The following is a 14,119-nucleotide window of genomic DNA, read 5'->3' on the forward strand; positions in this document are numbered from 1 at the left end:
GAATAACAAGTATAACTAATAAGTTCATAAAAATGTATTTAATTACATTAAATATTATCTTTATAGTTCAAATCAATCAGATGATAGATCCCTGAGGTAGTATTCACTGAGGATATTAAAACAGAATCACAGATTCATAGAACAGCCCAGGTTGGAAGGGACCTTGAGTGATCATGCGGTCCAAACTTTTGTGGCAAAGGGAGCCTAGATGAGATTATCCAGCACCCAGTGTAGTCACTTCTTGAAAACCCCCACATCCCTGGGGAGATTGTTCCAGTGAATGATTGTTCTTAGTGTAAAAAATTTCCTTCTTATATCAAGATTAAACCTCTCCCGGTGCAACTTGTACCTGTTGCCCCTTGTATTCTCCATTTTGGCTCCTTGTGAAGAGGGGGACCTCTGTCCTGTTCGTAGCTGCCCTTTAAGTAAAATAGTTACTAAGAAGAAATTAAATAGTTAGAAACTCAGTTTGAGAAGAACTGAAATGTTTAGAGAACCTCCTAGGGTGAGTTGTGACTTCCTGTGCATGCTTGTTTAAATCCAACTTCAAATGCTTGACAATTCATCCATATACTCTTTAAGTCCCAACCTATAGTGATAGGATAAAATGTGATAAATTTACGGTTGGACAAAATATGTTGTTATGATCTGGACTTCTGGACTGCTGGTCTTCCAAAATTTAAAATGTTATAATAGGAAAATAAATTGAAGACATGAAGGGAACTAAAATTTTGCTTTGGGTAAAGGAAGCTTACCTTTTTAATTATTATAATTTAGAATCTTTTCCTGGTTTCTGCTCATGTTTTTAAACTGGTTACTGAATGTATACTGGCAATCATGTAAATCACTGTATTCCAAACATTTAAATCCGAGAGATGGCCTTTGTTTGTGAAATACAACAAATTATGTAACCTCACAGATTTTTGTAGCATATGTTTAAACTCACCAAGTTGTCAAGTGACTTGTAGGTAAATAGAAAATAAGGGCTTCTAGTACTAGTGTGTGAATTAATTATAATGAAATGTGTAGGTCATAAACTACTACAATATAACAGAAGCATATAGACTTCAACCTGCAAAAAAGGCAGTTAAATGTTTAAAGTAGAGTAACAGTATGTTGCCATTCTTAGAAGTTATAATCTTGTATTAGATTTTAAAAAATGTTCAACTTCACTATAATAACTGAAAAAATAATTTCTGAAAATTTTGAGATGAATATTTGACATTCAAACAGTGTGCTGTTTGAGTTTATATTCAATGTCACCATCTGTAAAACATGGTAATTATTGTATTTAACTTATCTGTTGTGGTTAATGATCTTATAAAATTAGTTCTGGCATTTTAGTGACATTCTTCAGTATGTGAATAGCAATGAAGTTCTGCATAAACAACTTGTTAATGTTGTGTTCGGCTGTTAGACTTCTCTAGTAGCTGAGTTTAAGTTAGAAAAGCCTGTGTGTTTGTGCTTACATTTGAAGTCTGTGGAACTAAGTCTCATCTGCTGAAAGTGAGCCCTGGACTTGGGCAGAGCCCTTAGGTTTTTTGACTGGGTGCACCTAGGATTATGCAGCCATACAGCTGCTTCCCTGTTGCCCGACTGGAAGGAAGTAAAACAGTGACCTAACATGTAATGATTGCAGTATCTTTTTCTTTTAAACGTTGCATGTCGCATGAGAATGTAAGCGCATTGGAAATCCATGTAAAGACCCTGCAGTGTGAGTACAGAAGGAGAAATGAAGACCGAGTAGTCAAGAAGCTTTTTTGAAGATTACAAAGGATACCTTTAGCAAGTCTGGGAATAGATCCCAGATCATATGCATGATAAAGCTTTCATGGTCTCTCTCCTACCATTACTTATTTTAAACAAACAAAATTTCTCTTTTGTATAACTGTCAACATTGTGTACACAACATTGTGTACAACTTCCACTTCTGCAATCTGATTTTTAAGATAAAGAGAAGTGTCATATAAAAGTGAGAGCAAACATATAACAATTATTAGTAGTTAAGTACATTTATCAACATTGTATGTCATGCATATGGAAAGGCTTATGATGAGACTTAACTCTAGGTAAGAAACAAAGTGCATCAAATAACTACCAGAGAAAGTGCTTGCACATAGCAAAAATTTGTAATTATATATATTGGAAAAATAACTCAAACATTCTGTAGGAAAGGAGACTTGCTAAACTGTTGCAAATAGCAGATAAATTATGAATACCAGTTGTTTGAAAATTGTCTGGTGATTGGGTCAGTCAACTGCCAAAGATCTGAAAGTGGTATTTACAAATCTAAGAAGCTATCAAAGCAGTTGAAATATCTTAATGAATACATTTTCAAGTTTTTTAAATCAGTAGTGATGTTTGAAGAAATTAAAAATAAGGATTTATCAGAGCAGTAGATCAGGAATTAACCAGAATCTTCACCCATACTAGGGGTCTTTCATGTGTATCTTTTGTAATCTTGCCCGTAAGAGATGTGGTGTGAGCTCTAGTTCCACTGAAGACAATGTCAGGTTTACTTATATCGGTGTAAAAGAATCTCAGCAATTAGGTGACAAAACAATAGTATATGTGGATAGTAAGGTTAGATGTAGAGAAAATATCTGTGGCACTAACTTTTCCTTCCATCTTGCTAAAAAATATTTTTTAAAATAAATTCTATGAACAGTGTTGCTTTTCATGTTTAGACGCTTTGAATTATTACAGAGTTTCATAAAACCAATCTGCAAATGAATGCAGGTACTTTTTTTGAAAAAAATGAATAAAGCAAGCAGAGGTACAACAACAAAACTAGGATTTATCAGGTGGACAGTTCCAGTATAATCTTATAATGGTCACATAGTATGTATGGAGCTGAAGAAGAGGTAATTGATAACATTAGGGGTAATTTTATAGTTGTAAATTTGCCATATCTTTACTACAGTGTTTGTTCAGCATACTGTGGTTTCTGTACATTGATAAAATTTGATTGGCATTTTTCTTTTAAGGTATATAATGTATGCAGCATAGTAGAGTTAACATTCGGTATTTTCTTTGGATATTCTTTCTTTCTAATCCATGAAATATAAACGATGTTAATTTAATGTGGTGGTCACAGAGAAAAACAAAGTTTGTGTGTAGTAATTAGAAACATGTCAATAGAGTTGACTTCGCATTTCAATTTTTTCCATCTATTACAATTAATATTTTGTATTTCTTGGCTGACTGAAACTGGAAAAAATACAGATTGCTAACTACATTAAAATTTCTAATCTGAAGCCTTTCCAAAATATTTTCAAGTTACTTTGGCTGAGCTGAATTCTTCAGTGTGCAATAGCTTCAAAATGAACTACTGAAGTTTTCAGTTCTCTTGTAGGATGAGACACAGAGACTGTCTTGATATATGGTCTCCTGACCATATAAATTTATTGCTGGTGCCACCTGTGGAAGAAACAATAGAACTCCTACTAAAATAATATGGTGAAAAGATGTTTGGATACAGCTTTGTTTTAATATCAAAACTTTTCTAAAGTTTCTTTTAAATAATCACAGTTAACACTTACTTTGTGCTATTTCTTAGTGTTGTGATTTCATAGCAGGACAGCATTGACCGTAGGCCACACCAGGCAGCAAACACACTGTCCATATATTATTTAAATACACTAGTTTGAATTCTTTAGTGCTCTGTGAGACTCCAAGGGCCCATGCCAGTGTACGTGTACTTGTCTGCCATCTTTTGTTCTGATTCTCAAGACTGGCTCCCATGCTTCTGGGGTATTCAATTAATTTGGACTCTTCTTACCCATGACTCCAGGCCCAAATCTTGAAAACTAAAACCTCATACCAAGTAATCTGAATTTTGAACTTTTCTCCTTCTCGTCCTCCAAATGAATGTACTCTGTACAAAGATGAAGACTGTTTCAGCCTAGGCTGAGGATTGTGAATGCTCACCAGCTTGCTGTGTTTGAATCTGAGACTGCATCCAGCCACTCTTATGTTACTTTGAATTGGGGCAGGCAGTTTCTCTTGGTGGATTCAAAATTCACATGCTGGGCACAGACTGTCCATCATTCAAGTGGGGACGAAAAGGCCCAACTTCCTCAGCAGAAAATCTGATAAATGGAATGATGAAGACTTTCTTTAGAAGGGGAAAAAACCCAACCCCCAAAAAAACAAACCTCAAACTGAAAGAATTGTTATGCTCTTGTACTTCTAAAGAGGAAAAAGCCATATCTGTTTAAGGTAAAATGAGAATTACCCACGTATCTTTCATTGTCTCATTTTCCTCACTTCTCTTGAGCATTCTTTGGATTTCGGTTCAGTGTCTCTTGCAGAACTTAAATTCTTTCTCCGGGACCCAGTTTTCATATGTGGGATTGTATTGGGTTTACATGGCAAGGTTTTGGTAGCAGGGAGGACTGCAGGAGTGGCTTCTGTGAGAAGATGCCAGAAGCTTCCCCCATGTCCAAGGCTGAGCCAACGAGTGATGGTGGTAGCACCTCTGACAACGTATTTAAGAAGGGTAAAAAAACCTGCTGCACAACAGCAGCTGGGGGAGAGGATGAGAATATGCGAGAGAAACAGCTATGCAGACACCAAGGTTAGTGAAGAAGGAAGGGGAGAAGGTGTTCCAGGTGCTGGAGCAGAGATTGCCGTGCAGCCTGTGGCAAAGACCACGGTGATGCACGTTGTCCCTCTGCAGTCCATGGAGGTCCATGGTGGGGCAGATATCCACCCTGCAGCTATGGAGGACTGCACCACACTGGAGCAGGTTGATGAGTCCAGAAGGAGGCTGTGACCCTGTGGAGAGCCTACGCTGGAGCAGGCTCCTGGCAGGACCTGTGGCCCCATGGAGTGGAGCCCAGGCTGGAGTAGGTTTTCTGGCAGGACCTGTGACCCTGTGGGGGACCCACGTCCATTCCTGAAGGACTGCACCCCATGGAAGGGACCCATGATAGAGCAGTTCGTGAAGAACTGCAGCCCATGGGAAGGGCACACATTGGAGAACTTCGTGGAGTACTGTGTCCTGTGGGTGGGATCCCACGTTGGAGCAGGGAAAGAGTGTGAGGAGGAAGAAGGAGCAGAGACAATGCATGATGAACTGACTGCAACCCCCATTCCCCATGCCCCTGGGCTGCTCAGGCTAGAGGAGGTAGAGAATTTGGGAGTGAAGTTGAGCCCAGGAAAAAGGGAGGGGTGGAGGGCAGGTGTTTTTAGATTTGTTCTTATTTCTCGTTATCATACTCCAGTATTAATTGACAATAAATTAAATTAATTTCCCCAAGTCGAGTCTGTTTTGCCTGTGATGGTAATTGCTGAGTGATCTCCCTGCCTTTATCTCAACCCATGAGCCTTTCGTCATATTTTCTCTCCCCTGCCCAGTTGAGGAGGGGGAGTGATAGAGTGGCTTTGGTGGGCAACTTGCAGCCAGCCAAGGTCAAACCTGCCACAGGGATTCTGCCTCAGTTTCCATAGTCCATGTTCTCAGTTCCTTTCAACTCTAGCTGGTGGAGCTGTTGAAGGTTTTCTCTCACTCAAAAGAGTTCCTGTCGAACTTGTAAAGACCTACCCAAATAATTCTTTCTGTAGTCCTGCTATGGAAACTTTTCATTTTCTTTCCCATCTATTGGCAATCTGAAGAAAATGGATTGTACTGAAGTTGCAGCCATTTTGTTGTTCAGCTGGGCACTGCCAATTCCCTCACTGATTATTCTTGGTAATGGTTGATGGTAGGCTGCCAGGCACTTCTAGGTAGGATCCCTCTTAAATATAAGAAATTATATAAAGTGTATGTCTATATTAATTTGTGTTTACAAAATCCATTGCCATTCTGTTCCTAGGAAGTTAAGTGGAGGCAGCAGAAAAAGCTGCACTGTGATCAAGGTCTCACTTACCTGTGCAGTGCATTGGGATAGGTTTTACTCTATGGCACCACTCTGTTGAGATGCAAACTGTAAATTTTTGGCAGAAAGATAATTCTCCTTTTTAGTATTAAAACTTGTAAACATGTATAACTATATAACATAAGGAACTGCCCCTGCAATCCGTATGCTGAACTAAATGGGAAATGGTTTCAGGATACTCCTCAGTTTGAGGAAAATAATATAAAACAAAAAGAATGTTCTTTCAAGACTATGTTGTAAACATTTGTTCACAGTTTGGGGTTAAAATTCCCAATGGATTTCAATTTTTAAAAAGCTGTAAAAAATTTATTGCTATTGTTTAGATTTCTATTTGTAAGAGTTTGGGATCAATTTAATGGTTGTTGATTGCACTTGCTGACTTCTGAGGGGGTTTAAGGTAAGGCCTTTACTAAGGTTTGTGCAAATAGTAGCCTAGGGTTTTTAATGCAATTATTTAACTGTTTTCCCTTCTTTTTAATCATTAGGTGATGCTTTTCCGTGGACTATTAGTCTGCATCATTTCAGTATATATACTCTTCTTGGACAACAGATTACACTTAATTTAGTGGAACCGATGGGCTGTACTTCTACTTTAGCTGTTACTTCCCAGAAACTGCTTGCTTCGGGGCCAGAATCCAGACACTCATTTGTTGTCTGCCTCCATGTCGACCTTGAGTCCCTTGAAATAAAATGCTCCAACCCCCAGGTTGGTATGTTTAATTGATTTATGAAAGGAAATTAAAAATAACTTGATTTAAGTACAATTGTTCTGCATTTTGTTGAAGACAGTCTCTTCTATCTTAATTTTTTTTTTTTTTAACTGGGCCATCAAGATCAAGGTGCTTAGATTAAGATTTGCTTTGAAGCTCTCTCAAGTTTTGTAATTTAAACTCTTCTCAAAATGTAATAGCTACAGTATAAATGCATCTTTTGGCTGATGGGGTGAAATGAATTGCAGATGTACCATTAAATGCTATAGTGCTGTTCTGTCACTGTGGATTCATTTATTGAAGTGGTTTAGAGTAATTTTTTATCACATTTTCACAGAATTAACATTTCTTCGAACATAAAATGTTTTTTAGGCAAACAATGGTATCCTTTAGTAAAGGAAAAAAAAACCCAGATGAATGTGTGTAAACAAAAGTTACCACCTTATTTATGTTTATTAAAAGGCAAAGATGTTGCTAGATTTTCAGAAAGTGCACCCTATATTTTACTGACCTGGATCAAGTTTGCTGTAGTTCCAAACAGAGTAGGTTTTCTGTGCAAAATTTTGAGTAAACTTTATTGCAACTTGAATAACACTTTCCTGACAGTTGCAACATTTCCAGTGGTGCTGGAGAGAACACTCTTGTTCTTGGGAATAGCAAATCTGTTGAGGCCTGAGTAGGGCTTTGCATTCATATGCTGTCTGCTGCAAAGTTTTAGCCATATGTAAGATTTTTCAAAGGATGTCATGGACAAAATGGACTGTTTATTGCTTCATTTAATAGAAAGAAAGGGAAAGAACACAAAGTATTGTAATTTTGATCTGATAGCACATCACATTTGTAAAGACTTAGGGACCGATGGCCTAAGTCTGGGAATACTAAAGCTAAGGTGGCTGGTGTCATTTTAATGTTATCCCTTGTGTGTACTCATTACAATATGTTTCTCAGTTGCATGCAGTTTTTCCCTTGCCGCCTTCCATGTTCTATGAATGAAACAAGTGTTTTAAACTATGTGTTTATCTTACCCTCAATGTGTGGTCTCCTGCTGCATCCACTACCTTCCGTTCAAGTTATTTCTGACTCATTTGCTCCGTGCCATTATCTTCTGTACTGGATGGGCTCACACTCACTAGGAACAGGGTTGGTAGAGTGAGATTGTGCACTGGACATTGTAAATTAAAATTTGAAATTGAGCAGCCTCAGCAAGGTCTGCTCAGACTTGTAAAGCTGTATGACAGGCATGTTTGCACATATGAAGGGTTGTCACTGTGTTATAAATGTGTAAATAGGAAAGGACAAAATCATGATTTTGCTGACAATTTTATATTTAAAGACTTCTGAAAGTTTTACTTTGCAACTTTGTGGTATTTCCATAACATTTAATGAAGTCGTATGTGATAATTTCACAGCCTATAGAAACCTGCCTTATTCTGTATTAGTTTTCATAGAACTGTACAAAATTCATCTTGATATTGCAGCTATTCAGATAATTGGTAAATATTTTTGTATGTTCATGTAGCAAAATAGTTACCTACATTTGATTGGTACACTCAGTGAAATTTCTGCAAATTGTCTGATCAACTCTGATTTTTTAAAAATCTCCAATTAATCTCATGGTTAACATATGTAATATATTAGTAGTAGCAATTTAGAAGTGGATTGGCATTGTTATAAGTGGAAGCCGTATCTAAATTTGAGTTGCAAATGGAGTAAAAAAAGCACATTTTCAAGCTTTTCTACCAAAGTGTGATCAAATAATTTGTTTTGCAAACTGTAAGAATATATTTGCACTAAAAAATGTACATTGTAAGCTCTATGTAAATCATATTACGAGTATAGTGAAATGTTAAAATGAAGTTGTACAGTGGAATATGACTCCAAATATTGTTGTCATAAAAGATGTCCTTGTACACTGCGATGTTATTCATTTACTGAAGTATTATAATGACCAAAAGGATGCAGACAAATTATTTGAGTTTAGTGAAGGTTCTTGAACTGTACTTTCTCCCTTACATCTGCCTTACTTGTACTTTCTGATTTACTTATGCGAAAGGGGAAAACCATCAGTCTTCTTTAACCAGATGTTCAAGAACAAAGATGGAAAATACAATTACATAAACAGCAGTTGATAGTTACAAATTCACAGTAGAGTAACTACGAAATTTGATTCTTTAGAACAACAGGCTGTATTTTGTCTATAGATGACAGCCTTAAAGTAGGTGACACTTAGTGAATTTGTTAAATGGTAGCAAAGGTGAAGTATTTACTGTATGACTATTATGATTTAATATGAAACCATGTTCTGATGGTTGTATCCCTTTAAAGTCAATAGATACTTCCAGTGTGCAAAATTGCCAGGATATTGCCTTTTGTAGTAGTTTTCAATTTTGTAGTAATGTGTTATATTTTAAGTATAAAATGCTGTAGCATATTGAAATTTACAGACTTTGCCAAGTAGTGAGTGGGGTCTTATTGAGTTATGTGTGGTTTTGCTGGGGAGAGAGTGGAAGCAGTGAGAGAGGGAAGCTTTTCTTAACAAGTACTGGCAGAGTTATTCCTATTTTTGTCATACCATTTTTCTCCTCTTGAATAGAGTTTACTAAAAATAATTATTATATATTCACTGATATGCTAAAAAATACTTAAAAAGGAGAGAGACCTTACACTTATATTAGCTCTTCTAATGTAATCAGAAATGGATTTTCAAAACATTAAGACTACTAACTTGAAAAAGTGCAACCAGCAAGAGAAGTAGAAATCCTTTCTTTTTAATGAGTAACAACCAATGGAATAAAATTAAGTGTATTAAAAATAATCGAAGACATAACTTCAGCTCTTAATCTGAAGTTTTTAGATTTTATTTACATATAGACATGTGCCTTCTTTTTTGTTTTAATGAAGTTTTGTTGTGAGGCTTTTTGGTATTTTCTACTTTTTAACATATCTCCATGAAAATCATCTCCCTTTAAGCAAAATGTGACTTTTTTCCTGGTGAACTTGTTGTTTTGTCTCTGGTTTCAGAGCAGGGTTGAGTATTAGGGTCATACTACTTGGCTGGCTGGTTGCTGGTGATGTTCAGAGAGATGGCTACTGCTGTCTGAAATAGCCACTGTTTCAGAACAACTGCAAAGATTCTAGCCTGAGCAATTTTTAAAAAATCTCCCTGACAACATAAGTAATTATTAGCTTTAATGGTTATGACTGTTGTAACCCAAATAAGATTTAAACTATTCAGTTTTGGATTAGCTGATGACAAACCTCTTTACCTTGTATATGAGTATATATGTAAACACAAAAGTTGCATCGTTCTTTCTTTTGCCTTAGTTTGTGCCTTTATGAACAGTAGCATAATTAAATTTCTGGAAGCCCTGCTTCATTAGACAAGTATAGCTTAAATTGTCCTTTGGTTTCTTGACAAAAAAATACTTTGAGGGACGGGCAGTTGCAAGCATGTATGATTTGGATAAGTGCCTGTATCCTATTAATTTTCTAGAGACTCTTTTGCCAGCAAAGTGTCAACAACAGTTAATGTTATATTACTCAATCAATCAGATGGACATTATTAGTTGATCTTTGTGAGTTACATGGAAGAGACTTGAGAAAACTTAGAAATTTGTAATTAGTAATTTAAAGGCTACCAGTGCATATTAGAGTGCTACAGACACAAAATATTTTACATCATAACTAAAAGAACTTTTTGCCACAGCCAGAGTTATTCTTTGTCTGTAGATTGGTCTGTATATGAAGGACAAAAAAGTACTGAGAAGTTTATCTCCTTTAAGGAGAAATTCTGTCTTTAAAAGAGTATATGACCTGCTCAGTGTAAGCCTTGAAACTTCAAAAGAAAATCCAAGATGAATTAAGAAGGTTTTTATAAAATTCCAGCACTTCACCTCTTAAGAAAGGACTGTACCATGTACTTTGAGACTTCATCACACACTCTCACGCACAAAATCAAGTACTGTTTTATATCAAATGTAGATTGACAACAGCGTTTTTCTGCATCTGTTCTGCCCACATAAGAAGCCAGCTTCATAGAATAGATGTGTCCTGAGGCTTAAAGTTCTTATAAATATGAGAATTTCCATTTTTTATAATGGCAAGTTGGGTATGGTATCCAGCTGTGGATCTGCTTATATATTGTTTGCAGTTTTCTCTGAGCTTGTTTTATACAGTATATTGCAGTATGTTGTCACACAAATTCCATGATTAATGCTTATTTACAAAAACTTGTGTAAATATCTTAGAACTGAGTCAAACAGTGTGCAAGTTAAACAGTGTGTTTCTGAATATTGGAATGACATATGCCAGGAGACTATTGAGTTTGATAGTGGATGTTCTTCCTAAAACATACAATAGTTTCATATGCTGTGTGGGATCATTATTTTAATACCATTTAAATGAATAATTTTTTCATGGTTAATATTTCATAAAGTTAATATGTTTGCCTTTTTCTAGATGCAGTATCTATATGTATGAAATATACCACAAATTACTTATGTTTAATTGTTAAAATTGATATTAGTAAAAGTTTTACAAGCCCGTGTTATTGGTTATGTTTTTATGAGCTACATACAATATGTTTAGACAAAGCACAGATTATTTTTATCAAAATCACTATATGGTAACTGACGTTAATTATTTTAATTGCAATATAGTTGCTTATCAGAACATGATAAATGGTGAGAAGTTCAGTTCTGCTACATTCTAAGTCTCAGTGGAGGACTTTGGTGATTTTCCTTCATTAAGAAAATCGTCATCTTAAAAAAAGTTTTTTTTTCTTTTAGGTGCAGCTTCTGTATGAACTGGCTGAAATCACAAGTAAAGTTTGGAATAAAATTCAGAGGAAAGGAATTCTATATCAGTCTTCTGTCTATACTGAAACCATGACAGGACCCGCTCCTCCTAGCTCTCCAGTTAAAAGTAGTGTTGGTACTGCTCCACCAGATACCAGCACATACAGCCCGTCTGCTGACATTGGGACCACTACAGAGGTAGGCTTTCTTTAAAAAAAAAAAAAAAAAAAGTCATGTGAGTTCTGACTTACAAGGTGTGGTGTGCAGTCAAGTAAGAATCAGAAGGATCAGAAAGAGCAGTAGTGTCCCTATGGAAAGTAGCTTTGCCCCAATAAACTAATGAAGAATACTTCATTACTCAGTTTGGTGGAACAAGAGTAAAGAGGGGAAAAAAAAAGAAATTGCTGTATTGATCCTATATTTATTATTTGTCTGGCTTGTTTCTCTTTGAAGTGAATGAATATTGACTCTTGTCAGAAAGTTATGGTTAGTGTTTTCAGGTCAAGAAGCATAAGACATTTTTCAAGTCCAGAATTATTATCATAGAATCATAGAATGGTTTGGGTTTGAAGGGACCTTAAAGATCATCTAGTTCCAACCCCCCTGCCATGGGTAGGACACCTTCCACTAGACCAGGTTGCTAAAAGCCCCATCCAGCCTGGCCTTGAATGCTTCCAGGGATGGGGGGCATCCACAACTTCTCTGGGCAACCTGTTCCAGTGTCTCACCACCCTCACAGTAAATAATTTCTTCCTAATATCTGATCTAAATCTTCTCTCTTTCAGTTTAAAACCATTACCTACCCCTTGTCCTGTCACTACACTCCTTATTAAAAAGAGTCCCTCTCCATCTTTCCTGTAGGCCCCCTTTAGGTACTGGAAGGCTACTATAAGGTCTCCCTGGAGCCTTCTCTTCTCCAGGCTGAACAACCCCAACTCTCTTAGCCTATCCTCATAGGGGAGGTACTCCAGCCTCCTGATCATCTTCCTGGCCCTCCTCTGGAGCCGCTCAAGTGGATCTGTGTCTATCTTATGTTGGGGGCCCCAGGGGTGACCACAGTATTCCAGGTGGGGTCTCACGAGAGCGGAGTAGAGGGGGAGAATCACCTCCCTTGACCTGCTGGCCATGCTTCTTTTGATGCAGCCCAGCATACAGTTGGCTTTCTGGGCTGCAAACGCACATTGCTGGGTCATATTGAGCTTCTCGTCAGCTGACACCCCCAAGTCCTTCTCTGCAGGGCTGATCTCAATCCACTCATCGCCCAGCCTGTATTTGTGCTTTGATTGCCCCAACCCATGTGCAGGACCTTGCACTTGGCCTTGTTGAACTTCATGAGGTTTGCACAGACCCATCTCTCAAGCTTGTCAAGGCCCCTCAGGATGGTGTCCTTTCCCTGCATTGTGTCGACTGCACCAAACAGCTTGGTGTTATCGGCAAACTTGCAGAGGGTGCACTCAGTCCCACTGTCCGTGTCACCAACAAAGATGTTAAACAGTGCTGGTCCCAGTATCGACCCCTGAGGAATGCCACTCGTCACTGCTTACCACTTGGACATTGAGCCGTTGACTGCAACTCTTTGAGTGCAACCATCCAGCCAGTTCCTTATACACCAAGTGGTCCATCTGTCAAATCCATGTCTCTCCAATTTAGGGATAAGGATGTTGTGCAGAAAGTGTCTAATGTTTTGCACAAGTCCAGGTAGATGACATCCGTTGCTCTTCCCTTATCCACCAAAGCTGTAACCCCGTTGTAGAAGACCACAAAATTTGTCAGGCATGGTTTGCCCCAAGTGAGGCCATGTTGGCTGTCACCAATCACCTCCTTATTTTCCATGTGCCCTAGCACAGTTTCCAGGAGAATCCACTCCATGATCTTGCTGGGCACAGAGATGAGACTGACTGGCCAGTAGTTCCCCGGGTCTTTCTTTTATTCCCTTTTTAAAAATGGGGGTTATGTTTCCCCTTTTCCAGTCAGTGGGGACTTCTCTGGACTGCCATGACTTCTCAAGTATGATGAAAGGTGGCTTAGCCACTTCACCTGCCAGTTCCTTCAGGACCCACAGGTGCATCTCATCAGGTCCCATGGACTTGTGCACCTTCAGATTCCTTAGATGGTCTCAAACCTGAATAGTAACTGGTGTTCTGGAAGTACCTGTGATACCTGTGCTGCTCATGAGTCATCCCAAGTAGCTTCAGCAGTCAGCCTGCCACGCTGAAGCCAATCGCTGTGATGCCTGAGTCAGTGGAGAGCTGCTGTGTGTAGACTGTATTGACAACCAGGAGAGGTACAGGGACAGTGAAGGCTCCCAAGGCTGGCATTGCAGGTCACACAGCTGTACGTTTACCCCAGGTCCATCCAGCCATTGTTACCCTCTACCTATGAACTACTTCTGGAGCTCAGTTCCTTCCTTTGTTTTAGCTGTCCGATGTCTCTGGAGTGCTTTGTATCTCGGTCACGTGAGGGTTTGCATATGCAGCTTCAAATATAAGAAAGTTTGGCTGCTTGGTTTTATGTATTTCTGCTTCGTTAATTTACAGCACTGTGTAACTGCCTGGAGCAATCTGATACCTAATCTTAATCTCTGTGTGTGATTAAGACTGTAAAATATTATTTTGAGGGATGGGAAGGAGTTTCGCTTCTCTGCCATACTGAGGAAAGAAGGCAAATTCTTTTATCAGCATGAATACAGTGTTAAACTTCATCCATGAGTATCATTAGCTGTGAGTCACCA

General features: G+C 38.0%; 1 protein-coding gene across 9 annotated transcripts in view; it reads left to right on the top strand.

Annotated features, from left to right (window-relative positions):
* Positions 1-14,119, top strand: part of VPS13B (vacuolar protein sorting 13 homolog B) — a 488,999-nt gene that overhangs the window by 256,943 nt on the left and 217,937 nt on the right. For 6 of the 9 annotated variants that reach the window (XR_012649869.1, XM_075023675.1, XM_075023678.1 and 3 more), the window contains 2 exons: positions 6,368-6,588; positions 11,380-11,586. Coding sequence is in view for 6 of the 9 variants with exons in the window: in XM_075023675.1 (XP_074879776.1) it covers positions 6,368-6,588; positions 11,380-11,586 (428 nt within the window). In the remaining 3 variants the exon portion in view is untranslated. Of the gene's footprint in view, positions 1-6,367; positions 6,589-11,379; positions 11,587-14,119 lie in introns of those variants that run through there. The other 3 variants (XR_012649870.1, XM_075023680.1, XM_075023681.1) reach the window with 3 other exon arrangements.

The sequence above is a fragment of the Buteo buteo genome, chromosome 3, assembly GCF_964188355.1.
Source record: "Buteo buteo chromosome 3, bButBut1.hap1.1, whole genome shotgun sequence".
Classification (NCBI taxonomy): Eukaryota; Metazoa; Chordata; class Aves; order Accipitriformes; family Accipitridae; genus Buteo; species Buteo buteo.